Genomic DNA, 21,260 nt, shown 5'->3' on the forward strand with positions numbered 1-21,260 from the left:
ACACTCTCCCAAGACTAAACCAGGAAGAAGTTGAATCCCTGAGTAGACCAATAGCAGGCTCTGAAATTGAGGCAATAATTAATAGCCTACCAACCAAAAAAAGTCCAGGACCAGACGGATTCACAGCCAAATTCTACCGGAGTTACAAGGAGGAGCTGGTACCATTCCTTCTGAAACTATTCCAATCAATAGAAAAAGAGGGAATCCTCCCTAACTCATTTTTTGAGGCCAACATCATCCTGCTACCAAAGCCTGGCAGAGACACAACAAAAAAAGAGAATTTTAGACCAATATCCCTGATGAACATCGATGTAAAAATCCTCAATAAAATACTGGCAAAGCGAATCCAGCAGCACATCAAAAAGCTTATCCACCATGATCAAGTGGGCTTCATCCCTGGGATGCAAGGCTGGTTCAACATACGCAAATCAATAAATGTAATCCAGCATATAAACGGAACCAAAGACAAAAACCACATGATTATCTCAATAGATGCAGAAAAGGCCTTTGACAAAATTCAACAGCCCTTCATGCTAAAAACTCAACAAATTCAGTATTGATGGAATGTATCTCTAAATAATAAGAGCTATTTATGACAAACGCACAGCCAATATCATACTGAGTAGGCAAAAACTGGAAGCATTCCCTTTGAAAACTGGCACAAGACAGGGATGCCCTCTCTGACCACTCCTATTCAACATAGTGTTGGAAGTTCTGGCTAGGACAATCAGGCAAGAGAAAGAAATCAAGGGTATTCATTTAGGAAAAGAAGAAGTCAAATTGTCCCTGTTTGCAGATGACATGATTGTATATTTAGAAAACCCCATCGTCTCTGCCCAAAATCTCCTTAAAAAATAAATAAATAAAATTTTTAAAAATTAAAAAAATAAAAAAAATACTTCAGGTCTTTTTGTCCCTGACAAGCACCAGCTCTATATCCTAGGTATAGTCAATTACAAAGTACCATGACATTTATTTATTCATAATGAGTTTCACAATAAAGTCCAAATCTTTATCCATGCAAGTCTGTTAAAGCCTCATCTAAACTCCTCAACCTTTAAATTAAAAAGCAAACACACCTTTGGCTTCCCTGCGGAGGCAGTTACAACCTTTTCAACATCATGCTTGCTAAGGAAGCAGTTGTTGCCTTAATTAATGATCTGTGAAATCTTATTTAAACACCTTGTGCAAACAGGTGGCAGAATATGGAAAATATGTTAAATAATAAAAGAGAACACACACCATTTCACTATATTCTTCTTGAAAGGAAAAAAGTAAGAATTACGATTATGGAGTTTCCTTTCCAAGGACAAGGAAAAAGACCTATAGGGATTTTGAGTCTAAACATCTTTTACAAAACACCTTATTCTCTGTTTGTTAATCTTTCAGTGGCCAATTTTCCAAAATGGAATTGATCACTGGGGTTAATGTCTTGGATATGACTATGGACATATTAGTAGCAAAGGTATGGAGTATGATTATAGTATTGCTGTTACTAGAGGTATTTTAGGGTTTTTCTGGAACATCACTTGTCACCTGACATTTGTTAGAAAAATAAAATATTGGGTCCTGTTCTGGCCTACTGAATCCAAAAAAAAAAAAAAAAAAAAATCGCTCTAGGCCTCCAGGTGATTCTCATTTGCACCAAAATTTGAGAAGCATTGGTCTAGACCAGGATGCTCAAGGTGTGATCTGTACCGGCTCAAGTCTGTGAACTGTTAATTGTTTTCTGCAACTAGACAAGTGTGCTTATTATGGGTTATTCTCAATTCCTGTGCTTATTGCTGTTTTAAATAGTGAAGCTTCTTATATGCCTTCTCCCAGTTTTAGTAACAAACTGAATAAAAATGTTTCCACTGGATTCCTTCTAGGATGGTTGAAACCACTGTTCTTCTATTTAATGCTGTCCCACTGTCTTTTTCTTTTTACACTAAACATCATTGTGTGTACCTGTTGACTCACACACATCCAGGTATTAATCCTAAAAGTAAGCTTTCATTATAACTTTCCACACTACTGAACATTTCCTAAATAGGTGTAATAAATAACATTGTTTTTCCTACCCACGTAGAAGTCTCTCCATCTCACAGAATCTGGATATTAATTCAGAGTCTGAACCTAATATTTTCCAGATGTGGACCCTGCCTTACTTCATACATTAAGCATAGTGTCATAAATCTGTTTTCTTAGGACATGTGGTGTGTGGATCCACATGATTTGTGTCTTAAATGAAGCCAGTCAGATGGAGCTTTCCTTCATACTCAATTGAACATACATTTGGATAAAGAAACCAAATTTCAAAGACAGGCTGATGGGTAGAATTTGCCTTTTATAAGGGAAAGACAACAAGCCATCACCCGGTGGGTTCCACCTATGTACAAATCTTACAGGAAGAGTTCGCTTTGACTGAGGGTAGCAGAACTGAAAGAGCTCTCCTGATGATGTGCAGATAATGTTTTCAGGTGAGACAAGAAAGAGAAAACAATTGAGACTGTTGCATATCAAGAAGTATAGCCTGACAATGCTCTAAACCAGGGTTTCTCCACTGCAGCACTATCAGCATGACACCTTGGCAATTTTTTTGTGTGGGCAGCTGTCTTGTATATCCCAGAAGGTTTAGCCACATCCCTGGTCTCTATCTATTAGATGCTAGTAGCTCCCCTTCCCAGGCGTGACAGCCAAACAGGTCTCCAGACATTGTCAAATGTACCCTGGGGGCAAAACTGCCCTAGGTTGAGAACTATTGCTCTAAGCTTTTGGAGAGGAAGAGAAAAGGGTAAGAAGCCTTAAGCAGGATTCTCCAAGTTGACCCTACTCTAATTATATTTCAATGAGTTCGGCCGGGCACGGTAGCTCAAGCCTGTAATCCCAGCACTTTGGGAGGCCGAGACGGGCAGATCACGAGGTTTTTTTTGAAACGGAGTCTCACTCTGTCACCCAGGCTGGAGTGCAGTGGCCGGATCTCGGCTCACTGCAACCTCCGCCTCCCGGGTTTACGCCATTCTCCTGCCTCAGCCTCCCGAGTAGCTGGGACTACAGGCACCCTAACATCACATTTAAAAGAACTAGAGAAGCAAGAGCAACCACATTCAAAAGCTAGCAGAAGGCAAGAAATAACTAAGATCAGAGCAGAACTGAAGGAGATAGAGACACAAAAAGCCCTCCAAAAAAATCAATGAATCCAGGAGTTGGTTTTTTGAAAAGTTCAACAAAATTGACAGACCGCTAGCAAGACTAATAAAGAAGAAAAGAGAGAGGAACCAAATAGGTGCAATAAAAAATGATAAAGGGGATATCACCACCGACCCCACAGAAATACAAACTACCATCAGAGAATACTATAAACACCTCTATGCAAATCAACTAGAAAATCTAGAAGAAATGGATAATTTCCCGGACACTTACACTCTCCCAAGATTAAAACAGGAAGAAGCTGAATCCCTGAGTAGACCAATAGCAGGCTCTGAAATTGAGGCAATAATTAATAGCCTACCAAACAAAAAAAGTCCAGGACCAGATGGATTCACAGCTGAATTCTACCAGAGGTACAAGGAGGAGCTGGTACCATTCCTTCTGAAACTATTCCAATCAATAGAAAAAGAGGGAATCCTCCCTAACTCATTTTATGAGGCCAACATCATCCTGATACCAAAGCCTGGCAGAGACACAACAAAAAAAGAGAATTTTAGACCAATCTCCCTGATGAACATCGATGCAAAAATCCTCAATAAAATACTGGCAAACCGGATTCAGCAGCACATCAAAAAGCTTATCCACCATGATCAAGTGGGCTTCATCCCTGGGATGCAAGGCTGGTTCAACATTCGCAAATCAATCAACGTAATCCAGCATATCAACAGAACCAAAGACAAGAACCACATGATTATCTCAATAGATGCAGAAAAGGCTTGTGACAAAATTCAACAGCCCTTCATGCTAAAAACGCTCAATAAATTCGGTATTGATGGAACGTACCTCAAAATAATAAGAGCTATTTATGACAAACCCACAGCTAATATCATACTGAATGGGCAAAAGCTGGAAAAATTCCCTTTGAAAACTGGCACAAGACAGGGATGCCCTCTCTCACCACTCCTATTCAACATAGTGTTGGAAGTTCTGGCTAGGGCAATCAGGCAAGAGAAAGAAATCAAGGGTATTCAGTTAGGAAAAGAAGAAGTCAAATTGTCCCTGTTTGCAGATGACATGATTGTATATTTAGAAAACCCCATCGTCTCAGCCCAAAATCTCCTTTATACATGATATAAATGATGAATTGATGGGAGCTGACGAGTTCATGGGTGCAGCACACCAACATCGCACAAGTATACATATGTAACAAACCTGCATGTTATGCACATGTACCCTAGAACTTAAAGTATAATAAAAAATAATAAAACAAAAAAAAAAAAACAAAAACAAAAACAAAAAAAGTCAAAAAAAAAAAAAAAAACAGAATTAGCAAGGTCAAAAAGAGCCAATCATAGAATCAGACTACTTAAAAGCAATACTGTAATTTAGTGCTCTATTAAAAGTATGCAAAATCCAGATAAAGATAGGGGATACTACTGCTGTTTCATGTTATATATTGATCATACCTAGACTACCTTTCAAATTCTGTGACTTATACGTCAAGATGCCCATTAGCAAACTGTAGGTAGGGTAACCACCATGGTGAGGGGCTCTTAGCCATATCATAAAAAGGGCTAGATCAATTTAGCAGAGATTCAAGAAGACCTACCAGCTCTCCATGCTTAAATATTTGAAGGGATGTCTCCAGTAAGAGAGGACAGAGATTTTACTCCCAAAGAATAGAAGTGCTGGTCTAACTGGAGAGATTCTAAACATGGATTGAATTGTACTTTCTGGAGGTGAAACCCCATGGATTTAAATGATCCACTCCCGAATGACCATTGACACCGGGTCCTTGTCTTCTAGCCTTCACCAGTTGGGCTTGCTGTATCACTGGAACGAGAAGATCTAAAACCCTTAGAACATTGGAGAGGAAATAGACAGTATGGGGCTTATGGGCCTACCAAGTGGAGGAATAAGGACTTCTAAGTTGTTCTCCTGCCTGGGCCATTGCGTTGGGGTTCAACGCTAAAATCTGGATTATTGGTCTGTTTTTGTTTTCTGTTTCTTTATGATTCACTTTTGATAGGCTCTATGTGTCCAGGAATTTATCCATTTCTTCAGGGTTTTCTAATTTGTTGGCACACAGTTGTTCAAAACAAGCAGCCTTTTATTTTATATTATTCATTTTTTTTAACTTTAAGTTCAGGGGTAAAAGTGCAGGTTTGTTAACACAGGTAAACTTGTGTCATGGGGGTCTGTTGTAGAGATTATTTCATCACCCCAGGTCTTAAGCCTAGTACCCATTAGTTTTAGCTGATCCTGTCTGCCCTTCCACCCTCCACCCTCCAGAAGACCCCAGTGTGTGTTGTTCGCCTGTATGTGTCCACGCAGTCTCATCATTCAGCTCCCACTTATAAGTGAGAACAAGTGTTATTTGGTTTTCTGTTCTTACGTTAGTTTGCTGAGGATAATGGCCTGCAGCTCCATCCATGTCCCTGCAAAGGACGTGATCTCACTCATATGTGGAATCTAAAAATTTTGATCTCATGGGGGTAGAGGGTATAACAGTGGTTATCAGTGCCTACAGAAAATGACGGGACAGGAGAGATGAGAACTTAGTCAATGGTTACTATGTTACAGTTAGATAGGAGGAATAAGTTCTGGTCTTCTATTGCACAGTTGGGTGAAAACGGTTAATGATAATGTATTGTTTATTTCAAAATATCTAGAGGAGATGATTTGGTGAAGAAATAAGTGTTTCATATGATTGATACAGTAATTATCCTGATTTGATCATAATACAATGTATAAAACCTCAAAACCTCACATTGTACCCCATAAATATATACAACTATTTATTATGTGTCAATTAAAAACAAAATAGAAGAAAAATAAGTAAAAGGCAACTTGTCATTAGGTGGCCTACATGCCATAACCATGTTCTGAAGCAGCCACAATTTCTATTTTGTAACTGAACAAAAAGAAGTCAGGGCTATCTGGGTAACTGGAAACATCTGAAATTATGCACAATGCCAGAAGTAAGGTATGATGCAGTCAGATATAAAATGAAAGTGGGAGATAAATGCAGGTGAGGCTGCATTGTAGAGAAGTTGTTATAACTTCACATGGTGCACATATTTCTTATTGAAGCTGAGGAGATAACATTAAAATAGAGTTTTATTGCATAGACCTGGGGCATCAGCTTCTAATAGACTGGAGTTGGCTAGTTCTGTCAGGGAATATCTGGGCATGATTGTTTCTGAGAAACTCTGTTTTGATAAAATTGACAGTGGCTGCTTTGCAAAACCTAGAAAAGATAATCAAAGCAAATACACCTAGTTGCACATTGCCTGGCCGCTCCTTGAAAGTGACCCCATTTGATAACTTGATTGCTCAGTAAACACCAGACACTCTTCCCATGCATGTAAATGTAATCTCAGGTGTTCTCTCATTAAATACCTTCCTTGAATAAAGCTTAATGCCATTGTCTTTCTGGGAGATGATCTGCTCTTATTTTTTGTTATACCTTCTAAAACATCAACCTGTATGTTATTTCAGAGGTCAGTTTCTCAGTAGGAAATTAAAGAGATGACATATTGCCTTGGGAATATTTATTTATTTATTTTTTTTGAGATGGAGTCTCACTCTGTCGCCCAGGCTAGAGTACACTGGTGTGATCTCGGCTCACTGCAATCTCCACCTCCCGGGTTCAAGCAATTCTCCTGCCTCAGCCTCATGAGTTCCTGGGACCACAGGTGCATGCCACTATGCCTGGCTGATTTTTGTATTTTTAGTAGAGACTGGGTTTCACATGTTGGCCAAGCTGGTCTCGAACTCTTGACCTCAGGTGATCCACTCACCTCGGCCTCCCAAAGTGCTGGGATTACAAGTGTGAGCCACCGCTCCTGGCCAAAATATTGAACATTTTTAAATGATTACAAAAAAAAAAAAAAAAAAAAAAAAAAACTCAGGCCACAATGCATTTCTGTGAAAATTAATTTAGTAGTTCATGACTAGGTGGGCCCCAAACTAGGAGAAAACAAGTGAGGCCTCAGGGGCAAAATTTGAGGGGGTACCCAAAACTCCAGTACTCAAATGATATTTAATGTAATGTTTTAAAATATCATTATTAATATGAAAAATCCATGGTGAACAAAACATTACATAAAAACTAAAACAGGATCTGACCCTGTACTTGTGTGACTCACTTGCCTCACCCTATTTGCTTCTCCTTGTCTCACCCTATTTACTTCACCTTGCCTCACCCTATTTTCTTTTTGCATTAGTTTCCTCATCTGTAAATTGAGATAAGAACAGTATCTTAATTGTTATTAGGTAATTCACTTAATTTAATTCAAACAAGGACAATTTTGATAGTGGCAAGTGGCACTGACAGACATTACAACTCTGTAATGTTGACGATTGCAAAGTAAAAAAAGTTTTATCAAACAATAAAACGTAGTTAAAATGGTTTTATATCATACAAAAATGACAAAATCACTCAATTATGAGCATTCAGATGCTCAACAGCAAGACTGCTCAGTCTTTCTTTCCTTTTTGTTTTATATTTACGGAACCTGTGATTTTCCATGTTTTCCACTGACCCTACGAAGCGGTAGCCTGGTGTCTTCGTGGATTTTGCATGCTATGCCATAGAACAAGGCTGGTATCCCAAGTGACCAGTAGGGGCAGCAGTGACCCATCACTGATAGAGACCTGTCCCCAGCCTCTGGTGTCCAGTTGCACTTCATTTTATAAGCAAGCTCCCCGCCAGCTATCCTGGAAAGGGAGTGTTAGTTATGACACTGCATCTGGGACACATCAAGAAAAGATGCCTGGATAGTAGTGATTATTATTAGTATTATTTTTTAGATTTCACCATGTGTTAAAGTGAGAACTTGTTCACTGCACATGCATATCCCCATACCGGAGGATCACACTATGACAGAATCCAGGTCTATAAAGTGGAGTTCAACCAAACCCGTTTCCATTTATTTTAATGCAACCATTAATGGAAAACATTTTGTTTAAAATGAGTTATCCAGGACAAATTCTAAATCACACAAGGTATTGGAAAAATAGGCCTAAATCAAGACTTTTCCAGGCAAACTGGGCTGTATGATTGCATTACTCACACAGTTGTAGTGGTGATTAAATGAATTACTATATGTAAAGAATGTAGAAGAGTACCTGGCATATAGTAAACCCTCAATAAATGTTAGTTCTAGTTATTTTTTTTTCCTAACCATGGTTCAGATTTTTTTAAAAAACTGAAAAATGCTGCCTTTCCTAAGGGACAAATAATTGGAAATATCTCTTGCCTATTTTTTCAAAATTCAATCATCAGTGATAATTAGGAACCTTGACTGTAAAGGTCAAGCGTGATTTGATTTACTCTTCAACTCCCCCCAAGACTTAACTTTGGTAATAAAACATCATGTTCTGAATAGCCATTTTGAGATACACAAACTTAAGAACATCTCCATGTCAAACATGCAAACTTGCATTTCTCAGTAAACATAGCAGAGATTGTAACTGCCAACTGGCATCTCTAAGACATCTTTTAATCTAAGGTATCCCTTTTGCTCCCCACTGCAATGCCCAAACCTTATCTTTTTCCTCCTTCCTCAAACCCAGCTCCTTTGGCGTCTCTGAAGTTCAGGTGATTAGACTTCACTACTGATTTTCCTTATCACTGCCGTTATCTATCTGTGCTGTTATCCTTTATTGGTTGCACTCCTTTATTAGTTGATGACTTTAGCATCCATTTCTCTGTCAACCCAACACTCATACTAATGTCATCTTTTCTGGGGGGTCTTCAATATTCATATGGATAATATACCCCATCCTCGGCCTTCCAATTCCTGGACTGCCTTGCTGTCAATACTTTTTTCTCAACCCAACCTTAGTTACATATGCTTATTTATGATCATAGCCTTATCTTTGTCTTTACTTCCTGTGAAGTCTTCATTTTGAATCTCTCTCTTTCTCTCTCTTGAATACAGTGTCTCTTCCATGTTCTTCCCTCTCTATCCACCTCAGAATTTCTGGTTCATCACTGCAACTACTGCCATGCAATCTCCCTTAACTTCACTTCCGTCCCTCCCTCCCTCCCACTCTCCCTCCCTCCCTCCCACTTTCCCTCACTTCCTTTTCCTTTGTTTCTTTCTTTCTTCCTTCTTCCCTTCTACATTCTCTTCTTTCAACTCCTCTATCATCTTCTCTTTGTCTTCCACTCACTTTCCTGCTCACTTGGCAAAACTTCAATTGTAGTTAAACCCAAGTACCTGTTATCTCAGTACCTGAATCTGATCCGGGAAGCTTGCTGGGGGAAAACACATACCTCCTGATTGTTCACACTTTAAAGTCATAACCACAATTCTCATATGGGCACTCCCACTGCCTCTGCCTCAGCACTCTGCCCCATCACTCTTCTTGGAGCAATGGCTTTTTTACCCTCCCAAACTACTATTTAATACTTGATCCTTCTTCCTCAAACCTGTATTTCTTCTTTCTACCATACTCTTAGCTGATAGCTAGCCTCAGAATTCATGCACATAATAGGAGCTATTAGTTAGGAGCTGCTACATCCTGCCATCATTGGACATATCAATTGACTAGCAACCATAGTCATTTTCCCATTTTGTTTGTACAATGGTGAAGCACACAGACTCAGAGCAATTGATGAAAAACACTCAATCAGATCAGTGATGTACACACACACACACACACACAGTCAATATTTAGAAGAACCAGGATTTTAAAGTAACTTGGTCAAATTGAGTATATATCCCCAATTAGAGTTGCTAGATAAATACAGGGAGCCCAGTTACATCCGAATTTCAGATAAACAATTTTTAGTATAAGTATGTCCCATGCAATATTTGGTATGTGCTTATACTAAAAATTGTTTGTTGTTATCTGAAATTCCGGTTTAACTCCATGACATGTATTTTTATTTGCTGAATCTGACAGTCCTCCCCAATTTTAAAGGCCTAAGCTGAACACTAAGTCAGTGTAGTAGGACAAATCAGAACAAAATTAACCTTGGCTTCTTGCTTATCGTGTGCTCTTCTGTTTTCTGAATGACATTGCCTGGCTAACCAACTCAAGCTCTACATTGTCTGAACTGAAGGGCAATCATACCTTATTCTGCCTCTTCTGTCTTCTTCGGAGGCGCAGGAACTCCTTGTGTTGCCTGGAGACAAAGTTCACCGCTGCGTATTCCAGTAAGGCAGCAAACACAAACAGAAGGCACACCGCCATCCAGATGTCAATCGCTTTTACATAGGAGACCTGAGAGAGAGAGACACACACACACACACACACACAGAGAGAGAGAGAGAGAGAGAGAGACTATGAAAGCTTGCCAGGAAACCAGATTCTTAATGGTGTGAGCAGCAAAATAACCTAATTTCCTTGGTCAAGGATTTTCCAGCGTTTTCTTAAGAAAGTGCTTAAGCCATTGATTCTACATTGAAGATTCTGGGCAGAGCACTGCAAGTCACATGCCCCCAAACCAGTAGCTTTATTCCTGAGACCGGGTCCAAAGATGACTTCAAGAATTTCCTTAATGACAGTAGATTTTAAGTGTTCTCACTACAAATAAATATGTGAAATAATGCGTATGTTAATTAGCTCAATTTAGACACTCCATGATGTGTACATATATTGAAACATGTTGTACACCATAAATATATACAATTTTTACTTGTCAATTAAAAATAATTATTCTCTTAATTAAAAAAAGAAAAATGAAACTTTGAGGCAAAATAGATGGGTGCTATTATTAAAACTGCTCACTTCTATTTTTTAAATTAACATTTAAAAACCAATATAATTAAGATAATTTCAAAACATGGATGAGAAATAAACTATGTATGGCCTTAGGCTCTTCAGAAGCCAATTTGTAATTTTCTTCAATTTACTGATCCTAACTGATATGAAAACACAGTTCTAAATCGTTTTAAATCCTCACAATTTAAGAGTATTCAACCCAAGTAAAATATTAGGAATCTAGCCTTGAGAAGGTATCTGGTTAAAAAGAAAACTTTGATAACCCTTCAGTGTTTGCTTAAGTATTTAGTAAGTCTTATAATTTGACAAAGTAGATTCTGAAAGCAAATACTTTCTACTTGCAATGGAAAATGCCCCTCATTCTCGCAACTTAAAATTATTTTTTCAACTGTAAAAGGGAAAAATAATTGGATGAAGTTATAAAGTATTGGATCCTGGACTACAAAGAGTACTTACTAAACTACCATCTGAATGTGTACAATCCAGTTCTAATTTTTAAATAGTTTCCTGTATTTTGGTATCTGTCAAGTGCTTGCCAGCCAGTATTTTAAGCATTTTACGTGTGTGAATTTTTTAACCCTTACAACAACTCACCCCAATTTTCTGATGAGAAAACTGGGGTAAAGAGGGATGAAATTATTACCCAAGGTCACAAAAGTAATAAATGACAGAGTCAAGACTGGAATTGGAACTCAGTCTGACTAGTGGATTTCCTTTCCGAACACACACAAACACATTGCTAGGATCATAGTTTGTATCTTTGCATTTCCCTTTGACCTTTATACTGAGCATTTCCCATGTTATTTATTTTTCTTCTAGAACATAATTTCTAATGCTTGCCTAATCGTCTATACCGTGATTAAACATTCACATTGTAAGACATACAGGTTATTTTCTATCTTATATTTTATGACTATAAATTTTGCTGTTATAAACATTCTTCTCCCAAAATATTTGACTGTGTCTCTGATTATTTGTTGGATCAACTTTTAGGTGAGTTACAGAAGTAAAGATATGAAAATAGGCTCTTGAATTAGAACGTTTGCAGGAGCACAGTGGACATAAAAGCAGAGATTCTGGAGTAAGATGCCGCAATTAAGAAATGCTGCTCTGCTACTATCTGTATAATTCAGTTATGTTATATAACCTCTCTCTGCCTCTATTCCTCATCTTTAAAATAGGAACAGTAATAGTACCTACCTCGTAGAGTTGTTAAGTGGATAAAATCACTTAATATACATAAAGATTTTAGAATAGTTCCAAACACAGAATAAGTCCTTATAAATGTTTGCAATTATTTGGCCAGAGAAGGGTGTGATTTTGTGAATGGATAAATTTTGGAAGGAACAAAAATTAATAAGGAACATAAAACTCACCCACAATCATAATATATTCTAATTATTATTTTTAAGATCACCACCTGCCTTACAGTATTTGTCTAAAACAATCTGAAGTACTTGTGTCAGATCCACATGTATTGTGACAAAATGATCTAGCACTTTGTTATCTCCAGTCCTTGAAACATATTATTCTTCCTACCTGGGATGGTTATTCCCACTCCTTCTGATTAATAGTTGCCTCAGAATTCTGTAGGACTTCGCTCGCTGAGATATCAGTTCCCCTGGGAAGCGTCCCCAACCTTTCTCCTTTCTCTCATCTGAGTTAGGGGCCACGTTTCTTTGTTCCCTTATCACTCTCTATTGAACTTATCTGTTCCTTCTTTGCCCACTTTTTACATGGAAGATGTCCCTCATCTCACTCAACTTACAATTTTATATACATATACAAGTTTGTGTGTATATATATATATATATATATACACACACAAATTTATATATCTATATATACATATACACATATATGTGTATATATATATTTTGAGATGGTGTCTCACACTGTTGCCCAGGCTGGAGTGTGTATACACATACACACACACACACACACACACATTTTGAGATGGTGTCTCGCGCTGTTGCCCAGGCTGTAGTGCAGGGGCGTGATCTAGGCTCACTGCAACCTCTGCCTCCCAGGATCAAATGATTCTCTTGCTTTAGCCTTCTGAGTAACTGGGATTACAGGCACATGCCACCACACCCGGCTAACTTTTGTATTTTTTAGTAGAGACAGGGTTTCACCATGTTGGCCAGGCTGGTCTCAAACTTCTGACCTCAAATGATCTGCCCATCTCGGCCTCCCAAAGTGCTGGAATTACAGGCGTGAGCCACTGTGCCTGGCCAATTACATTTTAAAGTATTCCCTGACCCTACTCTTAGACTGTAGGTTTATTTTTTTGTTTTTGTTTTTAGTTTAGGCCCTATGCAGTATTACTTTGTATCTCCAGCACAGGACCTAGCAAATAGTGCAAAGGCAGTAGTTATGTAGGATGGATAGATGGATTGGTGGATAAATACATGGTGGATGGATCGATGATGGATAGATGGACTGATGGTTGAATGACTGACTGACTGAATGAATGAATGAATAAGAAGGAAGGAAGGAAGGAAATATCTAGCTATTTTTGCATCTTTGTGCTTTAAACAGTTATGAATGATATACTGTTACCCACAACTGTATATATTTGATACTTCTAAGAGTGGACTATTAGTGAGTTTTTATTTTCTCAGCTTGCCTAACATTCCTGGAACATTTGCTTCCTTAATAAACAATAGTTTCTCTTGTATTTGCTCTTCTGGAGCAATCCTATTTTCCTGTAATAACAGAACATTACCAATCACAGCATTTCCAGTTATATATTATTCAGATGGCCTATAAATGTTTTAAGACCCAATAACGAGAGGAATGTGTTAATGCCCGAGATATGTGCATACCAAGAGCTAAGTCCAATAGAGCTGACCATCATTCCTCCTCTTCCTAGTGTTTACAGCATTCAGTAATTTGTACACCTTTTCTCCATCTTCTTCTAGCAATCAGCAGACCAAGCTCATATTTGGCTTCTTTTATAGCTGCTCATAAATGAGTCCTTCCAGTCTTTTAATCATTTTGGTTGGTCTCTGAGTTTCCTCCAAATCATGAACATCTTTCCCGCATTGAAGTGCTGGCATTAAATGCATTATTCACATGGATTTAGAGGGTGTTGTGAGACATCTATCACATATGATGTGATGTTCCTTGGTGCTGGTTTCTCAGAACTGAAATGCCTTTTTGTTGCTTTTACACAGCTCTGATGTCAGATTCTCTTCTTTCAGCTGCTAATCCTTAGATGTTTTGAGTTCACATCTTCCCTTGTCACATTCCTTTTTTTTTTTCTTTTTTCTTTTCTTTTTTTTTTTTTTTGAGACGGAGTCTTGCTCTGTTGCCCAGGCTGGAGTGCAGTGGCCGGATCTCAGCTCACTGCAAGCTCCGCCTCCCGAGTTTACGCCATTCTCCTGCCTCAGCCTCCCTAGTAGCTGGGACTACAGGCGTCCACCACCTCGCCTGGCTAGTTCTTTGTATTTTTTTTCTTTAATAGTGACGGGGTTTCACCAGGTTAGCCAGGATGGTCTCGATCTCCTGACCTCGTGATCCGCCCCTCTCGGCCTCCCAAAGTGCTGGGATTACAGACTTGAGCCACCGCGCCCGGCCTCCTTGTCACATTCTTTTTATGATTCTTGGACTTACATGATTCCTTCTTGAATGACTTTACTACAAACTTGCAAGATAGTTTTAAAAGGTAATGAAGTTCTCAAAATGTTGTTATGATTAACTCAGTTGGTATCTTTTCAGGCATATTTAATTCAGAAAAACAAAAACATACATTGAGAGCCTATTACATGGAAGGCTGTACTAGGTGCTGGTGGGAGATGGGGTAAAAGATACAAAGATGACTAAGAAGTATATTAATTCTCCCCAGGACTTCCCAGATTATATTTCAGGGGACTGCACTCATGCTGTGCTCCAGAAAGTATCATTCACATAGATCATGGTGCAGCAAATTATAGTCCATGGATCCAATTCAGTCCATTGTTATTTGAAGACAGCCATATTCATTCATTTACATATTGTCTGTGGATACTTTTGAACTAAAATGGCACAGTTGAGTAGTTGTGACAGAAACCAAATGGCCACAAAGCCAAAAATACCATATGGCTCTTTACAGAAAACATTTTCCAGCCTCTGACCTAGACTTTAGTGTTATCTTGTTTTTATTGGGGTTGTACATCTTAGTGACCCTGCCTCACCACTTAAGAATCCCATGGTCTACTGAGGGAGACAGTCACATGAACATATAACTGATATAAAGTAGATGGTTCCACATGACAAAGTAAAGGAAGGACAAAAAGTCTGGTGGAATATGGGGAGGTTAATGTCGGTGGAAAAATCAGTAAACGCTTTATTCCTAGGTGGTGTGGCACTTGTTTTAGGGCTTGAGGAGAGCCAGGTCTTTGATGGGTAGAAGAAGCTGTAAAATCAAAGCCATAAAGATGGGAGAGAGTATGGTGGTCTTGCAAATAATGAGCAACCCACTGACCGGGATATGCTGGGCACCTGGGAGGTAATGGTGACGGGCGGACAGGTAGGCTGGGCTGGCAAAGGAAGGCATTGAAAGTCAAGCTGATAGGTTTGGGGTTTCAAAAATTTGTTAAGATAAGCTAATGATGGTTTTGAGGTGGAGTATAGATGTATAAGATTCCTTCCTTCCTTTCCTTCCTTTCCTTCCTTTCCTTCCTTCCCTTCCTTTCCTTCCTTCCCTTCCTTCCTTCCTCCCTCCCTCCCTCCCTCCCTTCCTCCCTTCCCCTCCCCTCCCTCCCTTTTTAAACAATTATCATGATGCTGTTTTGTCTCTGAAAGCAAGAGTCTTAGCAAAGTAGACATTATCCTCCTTATGGAAATTTACCCCGCCTCTTCTTGGCACTTTCACCTCTATATAGGTTGGTTCTCTTCCAGGCTCTCTGACATCTCTGAAGCAACAACATCTCTGAATCATCTGATCTTCCTTACTCTCTTTGGGACATCTTATTCCATTTGGTATTTCCATTTCTTGAACTCTTTCCTCCTCAGTTTTCACTCTATCTTCATATCCTCAATGAATTAATCCACTCCTATAGCTTTCTTCTTATTTCTGTGTGTCAGGGTAGTGGTGGTGGTGGTGTGTGTATGTTGAGTGCTATAACAGACTGGCTATTTTCTTCTAAATTTCATTTCCTCTACCAGTAAGCTAGATTTTCCACTTCTCTTGGATCCTCAATGGAATATGGGCAGAAGTTATACATGTTAGGACCTCTAAAATCTTCCATGAGGCCCTTAGGGCTATACCTTCTGCGGCCACCTTAGGTGTCACCTGTTTAAGATGGCAGTGCCATAAGATGGAAGAAGAATGGATCCCCAAAAGACCTAGGGCCACCCACCCCACAGTAGAGTATAATGTGAGTGAGAAGGAAATTTTTATTTTATCGAGCTACAGGAATAAGAAGAAAGCTATAGGAGTGGATGAATTTATTCAGGATATGAAGGTTTTGTGTTTCCAAAGTTCTCAAATTATTCCCTCAGCCCTGACCTCTCACTAGCATTCTGTGATAATTCTAAAATAGCTACAGTTGGTATTTGCAAAATTAAACATATTAAATGCCACCTCCTTCTTGTTCATCTCATTTAAATCTTCCTTCTCACTAGCAACCTGGTTTTGCCACTGTTTCCCCCTCCGTTGTCTTCATCTCTAATACTCAATCTATTGCACAGACTCAACATTTCTGTCTGTAAAGCAACCCTGGGTTTACTCTTTACTCTCTCCATTCCAAAGATATCACTTTAATCCTATCCATCAACACCTAATGCCTAGTTATTATAACAACTTCCTAACCAGTCCACCTGCATTCAGTTCTTCCTCATGGCACCTAGTCTTTTGCTTCTGTGAAATTAAATTTATAACCCCAATTTCATTTTGAAACACATCTGCTTAGGAATTACTGTGGCTGCCTATTGCAGTCTCTGGTATTCAAGGCCCCACACAGCATGTGTCTATCCTAGTTAATCAATCTTATGGCACTCTTTCGTAACACAAGCTTGGTGTTTTGTTTAAGCAACTTTGCTTAGCCCTGAGTAAGCCAAATCCATTCCCAGTGATGACTTTGTCTACACCAGTAGTTCCTAAATGAGGTTGACTTTTCACTCCAGGGGACATTTGGCAATGTCTGGAGATATTTTTGGTAGTCACAACCAGGGAGCGGTGCTATTGGCATCTAGTAGTTGAGGTCACGGATGCTTCTAAACATCCTGTAATGCACAGGACAGCATCCAAAACAAAGACATCCAGTCAAAATGCTAATAATTCTGAGGTTGGAAAACCCTGAGAGAGAGAAAGCAAAAACAAAAACAAACAAAAATCCTAGGCAACTATGTCTAGTCCAGTAGTTCTCAACCAGAAGTGATGTTGCTCCCAAGAACATTCAGCAGTGTCAGAAGATGTTTTTGGTTGTTTCATCTGGGAAGTAAAGAGTTGCTCTGGTTTCTAGTGGGTTGAGGCCAGGGATGCTGTTAAATACGCAACAATGCAAAGGACAGCTCTTTATGACAAATAATTATCCAGTCCCAAATGTTAATAGTGTTATAAGGTGGAAAAACCCTTCTCCCAGCATAGGAACATTTCCCACATTTTATATCTGTTTATTTCCAGATAATTCTTCAAGGAGTAGACCAAATTCCATCCCCAAGGTGATAATTTCTTTGCCTATTCTAGCCCATGGCGGCCTTGCCCGTCTTTAGCATTTGTAATGCACTTAAAGATAGCATCATCCAGTTTAGTCTTTGCTTCACGCGTATGTGTTTTATCCACCCAACTAAAGTATAGGATACTTGGGGGAATATAGATCCAGTAATGTCTTCTGTATCCATATCACCAAGGACGTTTTTGTGCATATAGTAAGTGTCCCCGTAAGGTTTTGTTGACTGCCACATTTTCCAAGTGCTATATAAATTCAAATTTCTTTCACAATTATTGCTTTATATGAAGGGTAAGCTACAGAAAAAAAAGACAACTAAAAAGAAGAAAAATGTAGTTTTGGTCTTTTGGTGATGACAGTTGTTGATATCCAAATTACTCTGGATTTATTTTCATTAAGGGAAAGGAGAATACTTATCATTTATATGACTTTACGACTTATGTAGTTTGCAAATATATCTGGTAGGAAAGTAGAACCAGTCAAGTGGTTTAGGGTTTCATGGTGCTAGATAAGCATTTATCTGTTGTTTGAACAGATAAGTGAGATCATGGAATTTGGTTAGTTGCTCAGTTGTTTGGCATTATATAGACATTTCTTAGAGGTGTTTCCCATTAATATTCTTTTTAATACTGTCTTGGCATTTTTGAAAACTTTGGCAAGTTTAATAGAGTCAATTTTTTTTCATGAATTACATCCTTATTTCAGTTTCAAAGTGGAAAATCAAGTCATGAATTTATTTCCTTTAGCCCCACAATTTGTTTTGTCTGTGTTCAGACACTATACTGTTTCCTGTGCCATGAAGCCAGTTGCTGTTATTGGTTGGGACATTTTGTACATGATGTTTATCCCCAGGACAGAATAATGAGTCACCATTGTACAAGGATTACTTGAATGCCCTTACAGCTTGGATGCCATCTCCATTCCTCATGGGCAAGGCACTTCCATGTGATAATGTGCCAACTAAAGTATATCCACATTCCTAGCCCCCAGGCTGACCCCAGAGAACTGTGCCATTCCTCCAGCAGCTAATCAAGGAGGATCGCTAATGAACACGTACAGAGAGCAGTTCACTACAGTGGAGAAAAGTCACAAATGACTATGATCAAGTGTTGTTTTGTAATAGAAAAGAAACAAAATGTATTCATAGGGCAATCTCAAAATATTCAGATATTCTTTCTTTAAGTGGAATGATTCCTCATATCCACCTGCTTGAGTCAATGTTTAATTATTCTCCACAATATATCAATGTAACAAAATTGCACTTGTGCCACTTACGTTTATACAAATAAAAAATGTTTAATTATTCTCAAACTATGCCTGAAAACTATTGATAAAGCAGAATAGAAGTTTTTTCTTCTGTACAGTACAATTTCATTGTATCTAATTTATATGTGGAAAATATTTAATTAACCTTGATTAATGCAGCTGTTGAAATGAGAGATACCTGTTGGCCACAGTAGCCTGAGATGTGCTTCTGTTACATAAAATAGAAGGCTTTGGTAGCTCCAATCAACTTATCTTTTATTGAGTGCTATAAAGTATACCATCATGCTTTCCATTCCCATTTTGGGGGGAAATGAGTTTATTAAATGCATATCTAAACTTTATATGGCTAGTCATTAACAGAGGTGGTAATGAGAATTCTGGCTTTGCTTTTTCTGTTTGGTCTCTTACCTGTATTCGGTAAGTGTATCATGAGAAAAAAATACAGATAGTCAAATTAATCCTAGCGCCAAAGATTCATGGTGCTGTACAATTTCATGTTTATAGTTTTACTGCCAAGTTGACATTTTTTTTTTTTAAATCATAGAGGCAGTTTATTCCATGCTGTTCTCATGATATTGAGTGAGTTCTTACAAGATCGGATGGTTTTATAAGGGGCTCTTCCTGCTTCGCTGAGCACTTCTCCTTCCTGCCATCTTGTGAAGAAGGTGCTTTGCTTCCCCTTTATCTTCTGCCATGATTATAAATTTCCTGAGACTTCCTTAATCATGCTGAACTGTGAGTAATTAAACCTCTTTCCTTTATAAATTACTCAGTCTTGGGTATGCCTTTATTAGCAGCATGAGAACAAACTAATACAATTTTTAATTTTACTGAGGGTTGATTTATGTCCCAGAGATTATGGGCTCATTTTGTAAATGTTTTGTGTGAACTTGAAAGTAATTCTGTTGGTGTTGGTCTGTAATTTTCAATTATGTCAACTGGTTGATAGTCTGTGTCAAGCCTTTAATATCCTTACTAATTTTCTGTTCATATATTCTATCAGTTATTGAGAGAGAAGGTTGAAATCTCTGTCTGTGTGGATTGTGACTTGTCTAGTTCTCCTTGTGGTTTTATCAGTTTTTGTTTCATACATTTTGGAGTTTGTCATTAGGTGCATACATATTTATAATTGTTATGTCCACTTCCTGAATTGACCCTCTTATCAGTAGAAAATGACCCTTCTTATTACTGTTAGTATTGTTTGCTCTAAAAAGCAAGAATATTTACTATGTCTAGTTTTAATATAGCCACTTCAATTTTCTTTTAATCAGTGTTAGCACACTATATCCCCAATTCTTTTAGTTTTAACATGTTTGTGACTTTATATTTGACTCTTGATTTTTAAACCAGTCTGGCAATTGCTACCTCTTAATTGGAGCATTTAGGCCATTTATGTTTAGTGTGATTATTACTCTAGCCGGCTTTAAATTTACCACCTTGCCTTTTTTCTATTTTCTCATCTTTTCTTTCTTCTCCTTTATTGTCTTTATTTACCACCACTTGGATTGAATATTATGACTTCATTTTATCTCCTTTGTTATTCTTTTAGCTATAACTCTTCGTTAATTTAGTGATTGATTTAGGGCTTATAGAGATAAATTAGAGATGCCACACCTCTCATATTGAATGCCAGACCTTACTTATAGTACAGAAACCTTATAACAACAGTATGCTTCCACTTCTTCATTACTAGACTTTGTGCTATTTATGTTTTACATTTTATTTCTACATACATTATAAACCTAACAATGCATCAGTTTCATTTTTTGCTTGAAGCAATTATCTTTTTTTTTTTTTTATGGGAGTCTAAAGTTCTATATGGCTTCTTTTTTTTTTATACTTTGAGTTCTAGGGTACATGTGCACAACGTGCAGGTTTGTTACATATGTATACATGTGCCATGTTGCTGTGCTGCCCCCATTAACTCATCATTTATTTACATTAGGTATATCTCCTAATGCTATCCCTCCCCACAACAAGTTGCCATTTTTATTGCCTAATTAAAGAGCTCACACCTGCCATTTAATGCTGGGAAAATCAGATTTCCTTGGCAGAGATGGATGATGACAGCACTGACTACCTGGCCCATCCCAGTGTCACCACCCTCACCCCATTTTCTCTCCATATCTAATATTATTGTTGGGTTCTAAGCCAAGTGGTTAAGTAAAGAATTACTTATGAAAGTGCTGCTTGCAGAAATAGATATTGGGTGGCAATGCCTCTAAGCCTGGTATCTGCAGGAACCGACCGATTATAAATGGATCTTTGAGGACCAATTAGTTTGTTGGGCATTGGATGGTACACAGGCCTATTGAGTTGATATTATTTCTAAAGATGAATATATTTCTCTCCATTACGGTGGTCAGAAAATTGTTTAAAGTAGCTTGCCAAAACTTACTATCCATGTGAGTTTCATGGGTGGAGAGGTACAAGAAGAGTAAAACTGCCAGCTCTGGAATACACAAG

At 38.2% G+C, this 21,260-nt stretch overlaps 1 protein-coding gene across 4 annotated transcripts in view; it reads right to left on the reverse strand.

Moving 5' to 3' along the window:
• GLRA2 (glycine receptor alpha 2) overlaps positions 1 to 21,260 on the reverse strand; it is a 223,368-nt gene that overhangs the window by 38,295 nt on the left and 163,813 nt on the right. For all 4 annotated transcript variants that reach the window (XM_026449802.2, XM_026449803.1, XM_026449805.1 and 1 more), the window contains one exon: positions 10,222 to 10,371. In XM_026449802.2, coding sequence (XP_026305587.1) covers positions 10,222 to 10,371 — 150 coding nt within the window. The remainder of the gene's footprint in view (positions 1 to 10,221; positions 10,372 to 21,260) is intronic.

This window comes from Piliocolobus tephrosceles, chromosome Y, assembly GCF_002776525.5.
Source record: "Piliocolobus tephrosceles isolate RC106 chromosome Y, ASM277652v3, whole genome shotgun sequence".
Classification (NCBI taxonomy): Eukaryota; Metazoa; Chordata; class Mammalia; order Primates; family Cercopithecidae; genus Piliocolobus; species Piliocolobus tephrosceles.